The sequence below is a fragment of the Anthonomus grandis genome, chromosome 13 (genome assembly GCF_022605725.1).
Source record: "Anthonomus grandis grandis chromosome 13, icAntGran1.3, whole genome shotgun sequence".
NCBI classification, from domain to species: domain Eukaryota; kingdom Metazoa; phylum Arthropoda; class Insecta; order Coleoptera; family Curculionidae; genus Anthonomus; species Anthonomus grandis.
In genome coordinates, this window is record NC_065558.1 from 7658401 (window position 1) to 7675948 (window position 17548).

Here is a 17548-nt window from a genome sequence, read left to right on the forward strand (position 1 = left end):
AATCCCCAAATACGGCAATTGTGAGTATTTACGAAGCCCCCAAGGTGAAAATGTGCCTCATCGCTAAAGATTATTTTCATTGGAAAATTTGCCCCTTGTTCTCTTATCCATTCGGCAAATACACGGCGCTGTTGATGGTCCCTAGGCTTCAATTCCTGCGTTATTTGGACTCTGTATGGGTGTAACTGCAAATCTTTTGTTAAAATCCGCTGTGTAGTGGAATATGTAAGGTCCAGTTGCTGCGATCGATGACGAATCGATGTTCTTGGATTTTCGTTCACCCTTTCGGCAACAATAGCAATATTGTGTTCCGACCGACCTCTACGAGCATGTCTAGGAGTTTTGATGTTAGCGACGGATCCAGTTTGCTCGAATTTTTGTACCAAATTCCAAATTGTCTTCTCACAAGGCCGATTTTGTGCGCCAAAAAATTCACGTAAAGCACGAAATGTATTTTTCCTTGATCGGCCGTTTTCATAATAGGCTTGGATAATTTTAACACGTTGTTCGGTCGTATATTGCTCCATGACTGTTTTGTTTATATTTTGACGTTAGAAATGTCACGTTGCCGTTGACAAATTCAGTAGCGATTCAAAAAAAAAAAAATTGTAATGTGGAAACTCAATTTGAATCACCCTTTATGACTGCAGCCGATTATCATCCTAGAGTTCAATTCTGTCAACGGCTTCTGGATCACATCATTGCACAACCAAATTTTTTACGATATGTTTTGTGGACCGATGAAGCCTCTTTCACGAGAGACGGTATTTTGAATAGTAGGAATAGCCATGTTTGGGACGAAGAAAATCCTTATGCAATTTTTCCAAGAAAACATCAGAATCGTTGGTCTGTCAACGTATGGGCAGGCATTGTTGATGATTATTTAATTGGGCCATACCTTCTATCGGAACGGTTAACAGGACCTATTTATCTGCGTTTCTTGGAGGAAGTTCTCCCAGAACTCCTTGAAAATGTTCTACTAAACGTTAGACAGCAAATGTGATTTCAGCATGATGGAGCGCCGGCTCACTTTGCTGTACAAGCACGCGAGTATTTGGCTCAGCGGTTTGGGCATCGTTGGATTGCCAGAGGTGGAGCAGTTTCTTGGCCTCCTAGGTCACCCGATTTAACGTCGCTCGATTTTTTCTTGTGGGGACGTGTAAAGTCTTTAGTCTACGAAACTCCAGTAGAATCAGAGCTAGACTTAATTGGATGAATAACAGCAGCATTTGAAATCATTCAAAACGAGGCTCACATTTTTAGTGTAGTCCGCCGAAATCATGTGCGGCATTTAAATCGGTGTATTGAGGTTGAAGGAAGACATTTTGAACAATTGTCGTGATGGTATCATATACAAAAGGTAAAAATAAATGCATTAGATCCTATTTAGCTAATTAATATTTTTTCTAAATTTAAACGCGTCTTAGGGCCGTAGTGGCCTAGTGACACACTTCCGGACATGGGTTCCTATACTCAAATGAATTCTACTGTTGCACTGAACAACCCCTAGAAGTTTGATCCCATAGTTCTGAAACACCCTGTATTTAGACACTTAAATGAATATATTTGAGTGTAATCACTAAACAGTTTTACAAAAATAAGACTTCTTAAGAACATCAAGTTCTGATTCTCAATGATATTAATTGTTTTTTTGTTGTTGTTTATCCTTCAAACTCACCAAATTTTTATTTAAAGAAGAACACTTGTTAATAATTTCAAACAAGTTTCTTTAAAAACTTGATACTCTAAATCAGTTTATCTAAAAGTAGTTTTTTTTTTTAAATCTGTATGCTATTTACTAAATATGAAAACTGATTTTTTTAGCTCTCACAGAGGTCCTCGATAAACTCGAATCCAAAGTAGCCCTCTACCAAATAAACTGTAATAATAATGCCAGTCCAAAAGACGAAAGATTCGAAAATCTCGATTTGTTGCTCAAAGATGCCCCCGTTACTAAACCGCAAATTAATGAAAAAATCGGGCATCACGACCATTTGGTTTATATTTACACCTCCGGAACTACTGGACTGCCTAAGGCCGCCGTCATTAGCACATCCAGGTAAAATTAGGTTGTTTTTCTCGAAAATACACCTAATTATTTTGTTATTAACTTAATTAAATAAGTACATTAATGTCTAATAGGGGAATATTTCGAATAACAAGTTTTTAATTTATTTTTTACGCATTAGGTTTTTTTTTTGACCAAATGGTTATTTTAGTCATTTCTTTTAATTATTTTCCACGTCTACCGATTCTAAAATACATAAAAAATTACTCGCAAAATATGTGGAACAAAAGAAAAAGTGTCTATTAAAATGTACCAGATGTTATACGTGATGATGCATATCTTATTGCTCAGCTCAAATATTCTTTAAATAAAAAATTGGAAAAGAAAAATGTATCCAAAGATTAAGAAAATAAATCCCACGTGTGATGCATCATACCTGAAAATGAAGATAGAAAAAAGAAAACAGAAGACAAGGCAGAACGAGTACAATTAAAGGATAAGAAAATATTAGAGCAGAAGGCTGAAATAATAAAAGATCAAATTGATGAAAAGTTGTGTAGATATCAAAGGCCTAATCATTATGAAATCCAGATTTCATGAGCATATTAATTATAAATTAAAGTATCATTTTCATATCTAGAAAAAAAATCTCATCAAAGACTTTCTTCCTTATTTTCTATGCAAGTCAGAACAAATAATTGGTAAAAGAGTGGATTTTATACTGATTATGCCAATAAAATCTAGAAACCAACTTGGTTCCGCCTACTTGGTTCTCTAGTTTCACAAGTCTCCAGATAGTTAAATTGAATAACAATAGTTATAATTAAAAAAAATTGACCAGATGCCGTTTTGAAAATTTGTACACATATTACGGACAATTTGGTTGGACACCTATTTCAGTGTTTTTCCAAATTTGTACGAGATTTCGAGAAATAATTTTTTTTTTTAAAATATTGATTTTTTTTTTAATTATTCGACACAATAGTCATAAGTCAAAAAATTGATCAGATATCATTTTGAAAATTTGTACACATATTCTCTGGACAATTTGGTTGGACACCTATTTCAGCGTTTTGCCGAATTTCTACGAGATTTCAAGAAATTTGGTTTTTTGAAAATATTGTTTTTTTTTTCTAATTATTTGACACATTATTCATAAGTCAAAAAATTGATCAGATATCATTTTGAAAATTTGTACACACATTCTCTGGACAATTTGGTTGGACACCTATTTCAGCGTTTTTCCGAATTTCTACGAGATTTCGAGAAATTTGGTTTTTTGAAAATATTGTTTTTTTTTTCTAATTATTTGACACATTATTCATAAATCAAAAAATTGACTAGATATCATTTTGAAAATTTGTACACATATTCTCTGGACAATTTGGTTAGACACCTATTTCAGCATTTTTCCAAATTTGTACGAGATTGCGAGAAATAATTTTTTTTTGAAAATATTTTTTTTTTCCAATTATTTGACACAATATTCTCATAAATCAAAAAATTGACCAGATATCATTTTGAAAATTTGTACACATATTCTCTGGACAATTTAGTTGGACACCTATTTCAGCGTTTTTCCGAATTTCTACGAGATTTCGAGAAATTTGGTTTTTTGAAAATATTGTTTTTTTTTTCTAATTATTTGACACATTATTCATAAGTCAAAAAATTAACTAGATATCATTTTGAAAATTTGTACACATATTCTCTGGACAATTTGGTTGGACACCTATTTCAGCGTTTTTCCGAATTTCTACGAGATTTCGAGAAATTTGGTTTTTTGAAAATATTGTTTTTTTTTTCTAATTATTTGACACATTATTCATTAGTCAAAAAATTGACTAGATATCATTTTGAAAATTTGTACACATATTCTCTGGACAATTTGGTTAGACACCTATTTCAGCATTTTTCCAAATTTGTACGAGATTTCGAGAAATAATTTTTTTTTGAAAATATTTTTTTTTTCCAATTATTTGACACAATATTCTCATAAATCAAAAAATTGACCAGATATCATTTTGAAAATTTGTACACATATTCTCTGGACAATTTGGTTGGACACCTATTTCAGCGTTTTTCCGAATTTCTACGAGATTTCGAGAAATTTGGTTTTTTGAAAATATTGTTTTTTTTTTCTAATTATTTGACACATTATTCATTAGTCAAAAAATTGACTAGATATCATTTTGAAAATTTGTACACATATTCTCTGGACAATTTGGTTGGACACCTATTTCAACGTTTTTCCGAATTTCTACGAGATTTCCAGAAATTTGGTTTTTTGAAAATATTGTTTTTTTTCTCTAATTATTTGACACATTATTCATAAGTCAAAAAATTGACTAGATATCATTTTGAAAATTTGTACACATATTCTCTGGACAATTTGGTTAGACACCTATTTCAGCATTTTTCCAAATTTGTACGAGATTTCGAGAAATAATTTTTTTTTGAAAATATTGTTTTTTTTTTTTTAAATTTTTGACACAATATTCTCATAAGTCAAAAAATTGACCAGATATCATTTTAAAAACTTGTACACATATTCTCTGGACAATTTGGTTGGACACCTATTTCAGCATTTTTCCAAATTTGTACGAGATTTCGAGAAATAATTTTTTTTTGAAAATATCGATTTTTTTTTCTAATTATTCGACACAATAGTCATAAGTCAAAAAATTTATCAGACAGAATTTTGAAAATTTGTATACATATTCCCTGGACAATTTGGTTAGACACCTATTTCAGCATTTTTCCAAATTTGTACGAGATTTCGAGATATAATTTTTTTTTGAAAATATCGATTTTTTTTCTAATTATTCGACACAATAGTCATAAATCAAAAAATTGACCAGATATCATTTTGAAAATTTGTACACATATTCTCTGGACAATTTGGTTGGACACCTATTTCAGCATTTTTCCAAATTTGTACGAGATTTCGAGAAATATTTTTTTTTTTGAAAATATCGATTTTTTTTTCTAATTATTTGACACAATAGTCATAAGTCAAAAAATTGATCAGATACAATTTTGAAAATTTGTACACATATTCTCTGGACAATTTGGTTGGACACCTATTTCAGGGTTTTTCCAAATTCGTACGAGATTTCGAGAAAAACATTTTTTGTTGAAAATATCGATTTATTTCTAATTATTCGACATAATAGTCATAAGTCAAAAAATTGATTGGATACAATTTTGAAAATTTGTACACATATTCTCTGGACAATTTGGTTGGATACCTATTTCAGCGTTTTTCCGAATTTCTACGAGATTTCGAGAAATTTTTTTTTTTTAAATATTGATTTTTTTTTCAATTCAAAAAATTGATAATTTTTTTTTCTGTAAGAAAGAGAATTTAAATGACTAAAAGAGAATTCAAATGACTGGAATAAAATGCCAAATTACTACGGACATAATGAGGACTTAAAAATAAACCATATCGATCCCAGTATGTCACTGTACATGGCCACCACGTATCAGACATATTTGGACAGATTTTTTGAGTATTGTCAGAGAAATAAACTTTACCTTAATTATGATAAATGCGCATTTATCAGTTTCACACGTAATACTAACTTATTTCAATTCGACTATAATTTTAATGGTATTCTACTTACGAGGACTGATAAAGTGAGGGATATGATCAATTACTTAAGCATCAAGTGTAATCGAATGCTGGAATTAATTGTAAGAATTAGTAGGCTACTAACCTCTAAAAGCATTATATTTTATAATCGTTTGGGTTTTGCCTCCGTCGTATGGGCTCCTCAATATGCGGTGCATGCTAACAGATTGAATACAATACAAAATAAATTTTTAAGATTTTTGAGCTATAAAAATACTGGTATATTAAACTTACAGGCTAATTTAATAGAACTTAGAGTTGAATATCAATTATATTCTCTTGAAACATGGCGCTCTCACACAGACATGTTCTTTCTCTATAAAATAATTAACTATCAGATTGACTCGAGTTATCTAATATCTCAAATACCTTTCCATATACCTCAGCGAAATTTTCGAAATTCTTATTTGTTTCCAGTCTGTTTGTATAGAACCAATGTAGCAAGGAATTCGCCGTTAAGTAGTATCCTTTCCCTATATAATTCCACATTTTTTTCTGTAGATTTATTTTGCCGCTCTCTTTCTATGTTTAAGAAGAGACTCAAAGATCCTTGTTCTAATTAACAAGAACACACAATTAGAAACTTAGCACTTTATTGTATTTCTGTTCTTGTATGATTTTTTACTTTTGTATTAATTAAGTACACCTGAAACACTTTGTAATTTGTGGATGTTCCTATGGGTTTCGGCCAGTTCGTTAACATCCTATTTGTTTTTGATAAATAAAAATAAAAAACACTTAAGAAAACCCCGTTTTTTCCTTTTCAGATATTTCTTTATTGCCGCCGCAATGAAATGGTTATGCGCGTTCCGTCCCTCTGATCGTTTCTACTGTCCCTTGCCCTTATATCACACGGCTGGTGGGTGCATGAGCATGGGCCAAATGCTCATTTACGGCTCGAGCATCGTCATTCGGAAAAAATTCTCTGCCTCCTCGTATTTTCCCGAATGTAGGAAATACAATTGCACCGTAAGACCTTATTATAAAACAGTACATTCCGAAATGTTTCATCGTGAATTTTAGACTGCTCAGTATATAGGGGAGATGTGCCGCTACATTTTGGCAGTACCGCCGAAAGAAAGCGACACCGACCATAAGATCAGGATGATTTTCGGAAACGGACTGAGACCGCAAATATGGCAAGAGTTCGTCGATAGGTTTAAGATTAAGAATGTCGCGGAGTTTTATGGTGCCACCGAAGGGAACGCCAATATTGGTGAGTTACTGTAATTTCGTTTAACATTAAATAGTTTGAAGAGGGAAGTGGCTGTGTTGCTCGAAGGACAAGATAGTATCATAGCAAAATTATATACCTAGCATGTACTTAGAATCGATTTTTACGTATAAGAATATTGGAAATATGTGCTGAGCATGTGCTAAGAATTATACTTATATGTACTGAGAAAATGCTCAGCATATAATTTTTGGCCGCAAGTAGCATGTGCTATGCACTAGGATTAGGAATGTTCTAGGAGTATACTGGGAATACTTGGCTCTGTATGCATAGCACATTCTTGGAACATACTTGCTACAAAAATCAGCTACATAAAATATGCTTATAAAATTTATTCAATAAAAATCACATAATGCAACATATTGTATACACTATTGTCCTCTTGTGTATTCCGTTTGTCAGCCAATCTAAAAAATAGAAATATTATAAAGTAAGTATAGAGTCATTATAAATGTTACACCCTTTATTTTTTTAAATTTTAACATTTAGAAGAAATTTGCTAGCAAACACAGTAGAAATTAAAGGTCTTATTTCACCAGAAATTCATGAAATTCATTCATTCACATCATTCATTGAACACAGTAGAAATTAAAGGTCTTATTTCACCAGAAATTCATGAAATTCATTCATTCACATCATTCATTGAATTTCTGGTGAAATAAGACCTTTAATTTCTACTGTGTTTGCTAGCAAATACCTATAAAAATACATCCCAGAACATGGACACCATTCTCCAAACTATTTAGAAGAAACTTTTTAATATAAAAGTTGGAGAATATGTTTCGTTTTTTTAGAATTTACTTAACATCGGTTACATATCAATATTGAAACCAAACCAAAAATTATGATAAAAGGCTAATAACTAATCTAAAATAAATAAAACCATATGCACTTAGTTTTCACTTCTCTTGTTTTTGTTTTGCAATCTTTCCTTTGCCTTGACCAGCCATCTTTTTATTTCACTGATTATTTCATCATCACACGCATTTGAGGTTATTTTACATTCTTCTATTACATCTCACTGCATCTAAAAAGAAAAAGTTCCATTAATAGTTATTTCAAATCTGTGATTTTTCCTAATGATGTATAGTGTTTTGGACTACGGAGATATAAAAAAATATATATAAAAAAACAAATTTTTCTATGAACCACAGCTGGGTTTACAAAAATTTATTGTTGTTAAACAATAGAGACAACATTTTTTTTAGATATCTAAAAAAATCTTGACATCCTTAATAAACTTAATATAGATTTTAAAAATTTAATATAAGGCTTATCAAACAAATCACCAACTTTTTTATAAAGTAGTCCTACAATTCCTAATTTATTATTATTATCATAGCATATATTATTTACTTCAAATATGCGTCCATCGTTTAGCATAACAAACCTATTACCAAATGTGTTACATGAAATTGTAAATGAATTACAAACCATTTTCTTATATTGTGGACTTTGCTATTATTGTGGACAGGTGTCAAAGGTCCCTCTGAGTGATCTGAGTGATCTTTATTACATTTTTGGCGAAATGACATATCTGTCCTTATTAAACAATTAACTTGAGGAAAACAAACATATCTTTCAGCTTCGCCTTCAACTAGGCAATGCGTACAAGAAAAATACCCTGTAGGGCCTTTAATTTGCAACAAGAATGATTTTGCAGGCATATCACAAATGACCATTGTTATCGCAAAATCTAACACAAAACTTTGTATGGTAATTCTGCCATTAAGTTGCTGACACTCTTACAAAATCAGATAAAAGCACATCTGGATGTGCAGGTTTACCTTATCCATGATATAAACCGATAAGAAACACAATGTTTTTTAGACTTTTTAATGACTTAATTGAATCTAAAATTGGCCAAAAACAACTGTCAGTACTTTTGGTTAAAGGCAAACCGTCAACATTAATAGCAAGTTCTATTGTATTCTCTTCCATAATTTTGATACTGTGTGCTTAAATCAAATAGTTTATTGAATTTTCAATACCAAAATAACAATAATTTTGAGTTAAATTTATATCAAATAACTTTTCAGAAGTTCTTAATAAAGTTCTAGCATCTGGCGGAAACTTAGTTTCGAGAAAATTTTTACAAAGCACGTTTTTAAGCAAATCATTCAGAGCAGAATGTGAAATTTTATTATAAACTGCCCACTTTCTTAAATCTAAATGAGCTTGCTTATAGGTAGAAAAGTTTATAAAGAACCGGCTGCTCAATATGCGCACAAACCCATTTTTCAACACAAAATCGATAGAAAATCCGGTGGCAGAGAGAAAAGACGAGCGCAATATATTTTCTCTCGCTTCTTATTAAAGAAACCGCAAGAACAAAGCAGCCGCCGTACTTCGTTTCTTTGTACCTGCCGGGGATTTAAAGCCTATGACGTAGCCTGAAGGCAGAAGGCCTACTCAGTGTCGTCTCGTACGGGAAGTGAGTTAATCGTGTTATAAGGCATTTAAAATCTGTTGTGTGTTTTTTTTAAAGTATAATAGTGACATAGACTATAGTTTTTTTAGTTAGACTATCCAATTTTTATTGTAAAAGGTAAGTAAAATTGCGGAAATTTTAAATGATGAGTGGATAAATATTTGCAACCATATAAACAACATAGAAAAACAATATTTCGAAAGATGTGATTTTGATGAAGCATTGGATTCTTTAAAATTTACAGTAAATACAGGCTCATCTGATGAAGAGATCGAATGGTCTTCATCGGATGAATCTGATTTAGGTTGTAATACACTATCTGATAGTGAATAAAAATATATAATATGTAAAATAATGAAATAAAACTTTAAGCTTATACCAATTTGTTTCTTTACACAAGTCGTTTAAAATACCTAATCCTTAAAAAAAATGTGAATAAAGAATAATTTTCAGCTACCTATTTGAAGTCCTGTTTTAAAAATAATTAGCGAACTGCATCCTCCTGTAAGTAAAACTATTTTTTATTAGATTTTTTATGGGAACATCACAATGCTAAAAAATATAATTTTAATTTATCTACATTTTTTTAAACGAATCTCGGAGCAATTTAATTCAAATATATGCATTCTTAGTTGGTATTTCAACTAAATCAAACGCACTTATAATATCGCTAGCTATACCTACTAAAAATCTAGGGCTATTTAAACTCTAGTACAAATAAATATTAATAATTTCAACAAGTGTGCCGCCTCCACTGTCTTCAGACCTCGACATAGTCATCTGACCCGATCGATAGAATAACGAGATGCGCGGATTTTGCCGCCTGTTGATGTCACCGGTTCTTTATAAACTTTTCTTACTATATAAGTAATATTCGAGTGGCTTGAGGCTTTATTTATAATTTCATTTGTAGCCAATGTCAAAGCTTTATTTGATTTGGCTGATGCCTGTAGTGGAGGAGTAAAATAAGAAGTGCTTGGACTTACTTCAAACATACTTGAATCCTCACTGAACTCAATATTATTAGTGCAAAATGTTGGTTCAGTTGGTTGAGAAGATGGAGAAATAGAAGTGGAGTCTTGAAGAGTGTCATCTAAAGTCAGCAAAAGTTCTGTTTCATTTTTTTTTGGTCACTATGCGTCCAAGTGAACGTTTACTTTTTGGTTGTTTTTTTGTTGACATTTTACGTGATACCTCTTCAAACTTAAGTTAAACACAATAACTAAAACTAATTAGAAAAATTAAAACCTATCAAACTAGGTATAAATTGAAATATTACAAATTAAAAAAGCTGTGTACCTACCTGCACTAATACCTAGATCCTCAGCACACACAAGACAGTCTTCTTTTTTAAAATTTCAGTAAAACTCAGAGTCTTCTGAAGAATACCCCGTTTCTTTGGAATTTAATGTTCCTAAACCTAACCCTCAATCCTCATTTATATACATTGCTACAGTAAACCCTCACGGTATACACTATTGTTATACCCGATTTTGACTACGGAACTACAGACCTCGTACTCTCGTATACGATAATAAAAGTTTCTCGAACAAAAGAACAGAGAACGAAACGGAAAATAAAAAAGTATATCCGTCTGAAGTATATCCTATAAAGTATTTTATAAGAATATGGCGAAATATTCTTAGCATATGTTATGAATAAATGCACGGGAACATACGTCTAAGAATATAGGTGGTACATAACTATATCTTGGTAGAACATGCTAAGAATATGAAAATAAGAATATACGTTCAATCACAATTTGGGTATATGCTATAGATATGAATATGCTTCTTATTGCTATGTGGGTAGTATTCAGAGCAATTTTATTTTAAAAGCTTAGCAGAGCACTTTCGGCGTATGAGCAATCATCAGTGCTAATTATTGTCAGTTAAGCCCAGAAGTAGTTCCCATAGTGGAAACACATTTGATATTATTAAAATTAAACATAACGTTTAGGCACACTTAAGACTATACAGAACACTAAACAGGACGAACAGTATTTAAAAAGGGGAGAACGTTAGTCTCCTTTGCTTTTGTTTACAGTTGTTTAGTTGGCGGGAAATACTATGTCAAATTAGGTTAGCCTACAGTTAACTTTACTTTAAAATTAATATTTATATTATGCGAACCTATCAGAGAGTGGTAGTAGCGAGAGATCGGTCTAGATGTCATTATCGTAAATGATGTGCGGTAGTGCGAGTTGGTTATAAATTGGTGGCACAAATTAGACTACAACAGTGAATCTTTGTTCGGATAAGGAAATTGTTATCCTTAAGAATGTAAAGGCAAACTTTCAAATTAGAAAATTGCCAATGCTTATAAAATTTATTTATTTTTTTTACTTTAACTTTTCTCTAATTTATCCATCTTCGTATCTCTTTTATTTTCCAAAATCCCCATGATAGACATCCTTATCTTGGACACACTGTATATGTAAGTTTATATGCAGTGTTTTCATTTTGATAGAATGTTTTTCATGTTATTCGTTGTAATCTTTGGTATGTTGATCAAATCCAAGTAAGTCTTTCCGACCCGTTTTTTTCTGATAGAATATTATGCCTAGATAAAAATTGAACCGTGAAGTGCATTTTTTTGAAAATTTTACTTATATCGGTCTATAGTTGCTGCTCTAACTTTACATAATAATTTTATTTAATCTGAATTTTTCGAAAATAACTTTTAATAAAGTTAATTTATCCAAATACCAACCATGAAAGAAGCATATTATTTTAGTAATTTAAGATCTCAAATTGGGATATAATTGGATAATAACTGTTTGTTTTATGGACTAGTAACAGCCTTCCGTATTATTTCTCGCTGTAAATTAACCCTCTTGTTACAGTAAATACCGATAATACAGTAGGAGCGATCGGTTTCGTATCGAGAATAATCCCGCAAGTTTACCCAATATCGATTATCAAAGTAGACGAGCACGGAGAACCAGTTAGGGACGCCAGGGGCCTGTGTCAGGCCTGCGCACCTAACGAACCCGGTAAGTTTAACTGAAAAAACCTAAAAATTAATAATAAACCTTATTTTCTATCAGGGGTGTTTATTGGAAAAATCATCCCCAATAATCCGTCCAGGGCGTTTCTGGGCTACGTGGACGAGGAGGCTTCCAAAAAGAAAATCGTTAGGAACGTTTTTCGTATCGGGGACAGCGCCTTCATATCCGGGGACATCTTGATCGCCGATCAGTTTGGTTATTTGTTTTTTAAGGATCGCACCGGGGATACTTTTAGGTGGAAGGGCGAGAACGTTTCCACCTCAGAGGTAGGAATTGAGGACGTTTATCTTTAAATGCCTCTAAAAATCGCATTTATGGCAACAAATTTAGTTAAAGTAAATTGTCCAAAAACAAAAAACTGCATATTTTTAATCGGTGGTGTCATATTTATGAACTTCTTTTTTGTGCGTTTTTACTCGACGTTATCAAAGCAATTAAAAGTACCATCACTTTTTTTTTTTATCGAAAGACATGAATGAAAAAGGCATTTTTAGGGGCCAAAACGGCATGAATACTTTATTTGCTGCTTATATGAACCAATAACGTCACAATAACTGACCGATTTTTACGCTCATTTATTTATATGGAGCTCTTATCGTTTGGTTATACAGGGTGTCAATTTGAAAAGGTACCACCCTATCTATTGGTATATTGGCTATTATCATTGCCCTTGTATAAAATTTAAAAATTTCCAAAAACGCGTCAAATTTATTTTTCAGGGGGTCATTTTTTAGGTTGGTTTACAATCAAATTGCAGCAGCCTCCTGGCGAGGACGGACTTAAACTCTAAACTCTTAAATGGTCGAGTGATACCTCATTTTAAAGGTCTTTTAATTACTTTTTCAAAGATACCACTTTTGATTGAGAAGTTTGCGAAAAATCAAGCAAACATGATAGACTTTTTCAACTAGTACTTGCGTGGTAATCACTTTAGTAACGTTTGACAAATTAGTTAAAAAATCTGAATCAAAGAACGGAAATTATTTTTAGTTACGAGAAAAGTCAAAGATGTGCAAGAAAAATGCCAGCATTGTTCAACGAAAGATATCCGATTAATAGTCGATTAAATCATAAATATGTTTTAAAACCAATTGCTAAGTTTATGGAAACTGATCATCGGTTGCAAATAAAAAAAGATGAAAGAGAGATTGTGAGAAATAATTGAAATGTCTTAAAAAGGTTTTTTGCTCCTTTTTTTGAAAGGGTATTTATTTTCCAATAATTTCATACCAAAACGTTTCTTTTACCTCAAAAACTCTCTGAGTTAGAGGCAATTTTGTCCCTCAAGGACCAGGAGCAGCCAAATTTGAGGTTTTGCAACTCGAATTGGAATATCAAAATTTTTAAGCATTAGTGGACATTTTTGGGTATAACTTGGGAACCACTGGGAATATTTTCATAATTCTTTGACAGTAATATAATGAAGTTCCCGAGGACGGATTCTAGGGTAAAAAAATTGTTCTAGAGTAAAAATATCAAAAGTTACGGTCGTTTTGGTTATGCCTAATTTTTTTGCAAATTTTCAAATGAAATTCTCATTATTGTTGAGAATAGTTTGAGAAAGAATTGAAAAGTCTTAAAAAGGTTTTTTGCCGAAGAAAGGGTGTTTATTTTCCAATAATTTCATACCAAAACGTTTCTTTTACCTCAAAAACTCTCTGAGTTAGAGGCAATTTTGTTCCTCAAGGACCAAGAGCTGCCAAATTTGAGTTTTTGTAACTCGAATTGCAATATCAATATTTTTAAACATTATTGGACATTTTTGGGTATAACTTTGGCACCACTGGGAATATTTTCATAAATCTTTGACAGTAATATAATGAAGTTCCCGAAGATGGATTTGAGGATAAAAACGTTGTTCTAGAGTAAAAAATTTCAAATGTTAGGGTCGTTTTGGTTGGGTCTTATTTTTTTGTAAATTTTCAATGAAAATTCTCACTATGGTTGAGAATATTTTGAGAAATAATTGAAATATCTTAAAAAGGTTTTTTGCCCAAGAAAGGGTGTGACTTTTCCAATAATTTCGTACCAAAACGTTTTTTTTTTACTTTAAAAACTTTCGAGTTAAAGGCAGTTTTGTCCGTCAAGGATCAAGAGCCGCCAGATTTCAGTTTTTGCAACTCTAAATGCAATATCAAGATTTTTAAACATTATTGGACATTTTTGGGTATAACTTGGGAACCACTGCGAATATTTTCATAATTCTTTGACAATAATATAATGAAGTTCCCGAGGATGGATTTTAGGGTTAAAACGTTGTTCTAAAGTAAAAATTTCAAGATTTAGGGTAGTTTTGGTTGGGCCTTAGTTTTTGCAAATTTTCAAAAGAAATTCTCACTATGACTAAGAATATTTTGAGAAATAATTGAAATGTCTTAAAAAAGTTTTTTGCCCAAAAAAGGGTATTTATTTTCCAATAATTTCATATCAAAATCTTTCTTTAACCTCAAAAACTCTCTGAGTTAGAGGCAATTTTGTCCCTCAAGGACCAAGAGCCGCCAAATTTGAGTTTTTGTAACTCGAATTGCAATATCAATATTTTTCAACATTATTGGACATTTTTGGGTATAACTTTGGAACCACTGGGAATATTTTCATAATTCTTTTGCAGTAATATAATGGAGTTTCCGAAGATGGATTTGAGGGTAAAAACGTTGCTCTAGAGTAAAAATTTTAAAAGCTAGGGTAGTTTTGGTTGGGCCTTAACTTTTTGCAAATTTTCAAAGGAAATTCTGACTATGGCTAAGAATATTTTTAGAAATAATTGAAATATCTTAAAAAGGTTTTTTGCCCAAGAAAGCGTATTTATTTTCCAATAATATCATACCAAAACGTTTCTTTTACCTCAAAAACTCTCCTGAGTTGGAGGCAATTTTGTCCCTCAAGGACCAAAAGCCGCCAAATTTCAGTTTTTCTAACATTTTAATTGCAACATTAAGATTTTTAAGCATTAGTGGACATTTTTGGGTATAACTTGGAAACCACTGGGAATATTTTCATACTTCTTTTACAGTAATATAATGGAGTTTCCGAGGATGGATTTGAGGGTAAAAACGTTATTCTAGATTAAAAATTTCAAAAGTTAGGGTAGTTTTGGTTGAGCCTTATTTTTTTGCAAATTTTCAAAGCAAATTCTCACTATGGCTAAGAATATTTTTAGAAATAATTGAAATGTCTTAAAAAGGTTTTTTGTCCAAGAAAGGGTATTTATTTTCCAATAATTTCATACCAAAACGTTTCTTTTACCTCAAAAACTCTCTGAGTTAGAGGCAATTTTGTCCCTCAAAGACCAAGAGCCGTCAATTCTGAGTTTTTGTAACTCGAATTACAACATCAAGATTTTTAAGCATTAGTGGACATTTTTGGGTATAAAATGAAGTTCCCGAGGATGGATTTCAGGGTAAAAACCTTGTTCTAGAGTAAAAATTTCAAAAATTAGGGTCGTTTTGGTTGGGCCTTATTTTTTTGTAAATTTTCAAAGAAAATTCTCACTGTGGTTGGGAATATTTTGAGAAATAATTCAAATGTCTTAAAAGGGTTTTTTGCTCAAGAAAGGGTATTTATTTTCCAAAAATGTCATACCAAAACGTTTCTTTCATCTCAAAAACTCTCTGAGTTAGAGGCAATTTTGTCCCTCAAGGACCAAGAGTCGCCAGATTTCAGTTTTTGCAACTCTAAATGCAACATCAAGATTTTTAAGCATTATTAGACATTTTTGGTTATAAATTGGGAACCACTGAGAATAATTTCATAATTTTTTTACATTAATATAATGGAATTCCCTAGGATGGATTTGAGGGTAAAAACGTTGTTCTAGAGTAAACATTTCAAATGTTAGGGTCGTTTTGGTTGGGGTTTATTTTTTTGCAAATTTTTAAAGGAAATTCTCACTATGGCTAAGAATATTTTGAGAAATAATTGAAATATCTTAAAAAGGTTTTTTTCCCAAGAAAGGGTATTTATTTTCCAATCATTTCATACCAAAACGTTTCTTTTACCTTAAAAACTCTTTGAGTTAGAGGCAATTTTGTCCCTCAAGGACCAAGAGCCGTCAATTTTGAGTTTTTGTAACTCGAATTGCAACATCAAGATTTTTAAGCATTAGTGGACATTTTTGGGTATAACTTGGAAACCACTGGGAATATTTTCATAATTCTTTTGCAGTAATATAATGAAGTTCCCGAGGATGGATTTCAGGGTAAAAACCTTGTTCTAGAGGACAAATTTCAAAAGTTAGGGTCGTTTTGGTTGGGTCTTATTTTTTTGCAAATTTTTAAACGAAATTCTCACTATTGTTGAGACTATTTTGAAAAATAATTGAAATGTCTTAAAAAGATTTTTTGCCCATGAAAAAACGTTTCTTTTCCAATAATTTCATACCATAGCTTTTCTTTTACTTTGAGTTAGAAACAATTTTGTCCTTCCAGAACCAAGAGCTGCCGAAGTTTTCCTTTATTCTAATAGTATATCGTATTTTTGGTAAACCATTAACTTTTAATTAAAAAATATAAAATTTTATTCTAAATAATTATTTAATGCCTTCTTTACGTTATTCATTTTCTATCTATAGTACTTTTATAGCAGCTGCTCTCTCTCTCTCTCTAGGGTCCTTTCTGTTTCACGGAACCCTCACTGATAAATCCTTCGACTGGTTAGGACATTTCTAGAAAAATGCGTGGAAAGTGATAACTTTAGTTTTAAACGTTCCATCTGGTCTGGTCACTCTATCTCCTCTTACTATAAATTTATCTTCAAAATATTCTATACAAATAGCAGAACGTTCAGTTATACTAAAATGATATATTACCAGTACTTTTTTTGTTTTATTATATTTATTTTACACCAGTTCTGGAAGGCATTATTAAATAATTAAACATATACGACAGTTTTAAATGCAATAAAATAAATAATTAATTTTCTTTTACTACTGAAATTGTTTTCCTCATTATTTAGGTGGAAGCGGTAATAAGTAACATAGTAAATTACAAAGACGTGGTCGTCTATGGGGTGGAAGTGCGCGGTATGGAGGGAAGAGCGGGAATGGCCGCCCTCTACGACCCCGAACGGACCGTCGATCTAAACAAGGAGTTTTACCAAGGATTGGTGAGGGAGTTACCCTCCTATGCCAGACCGATTTTCGTACGGATATTGACTAAACTCGATTTAACTGGTAATATATTATAGTTTACCGGCTGCTGATATGATTTTAACGTTACTAACTTGTCCCA

General features: G+C 31.7%; 1 protein-coding gene across 2 annotated transcripts in view; it reads left to right on the plus strand.

Moving 5' to 3' along the window:
• LOC126743879 (long-chain fatty acid transport protein 4) overlaps positions 1-17548 on the plus strand; it is a 41627-nt gene that overhangs the window by 18029 nt on the left and 6050 nt on the right. For both annotated transcript variants that reach the window (XM_050451125.1, XM_050451126.1), the window contains exons 5-10: positions 1825-2059; positions 6413-6614; positions 6669-6861; positions 12156-12305; positions 12360-12586; positions 17274-17490. In XM_050451125.1, the coding sequence (XP_050307082.1) occupies positions 1825-2059; positions 6413-6614; positions 6669-6861; positions 12156-12305; positions 12360-12586; positions 17274-17490 (1224 nt within the window). The remainder of the gene's footprint in view (positions 1-1824; positions 2060-6412; positions 6615-6668; positions 6862-12155; positions 12306-12359; positions 12587-17273; positions 17491-17548) is intronic.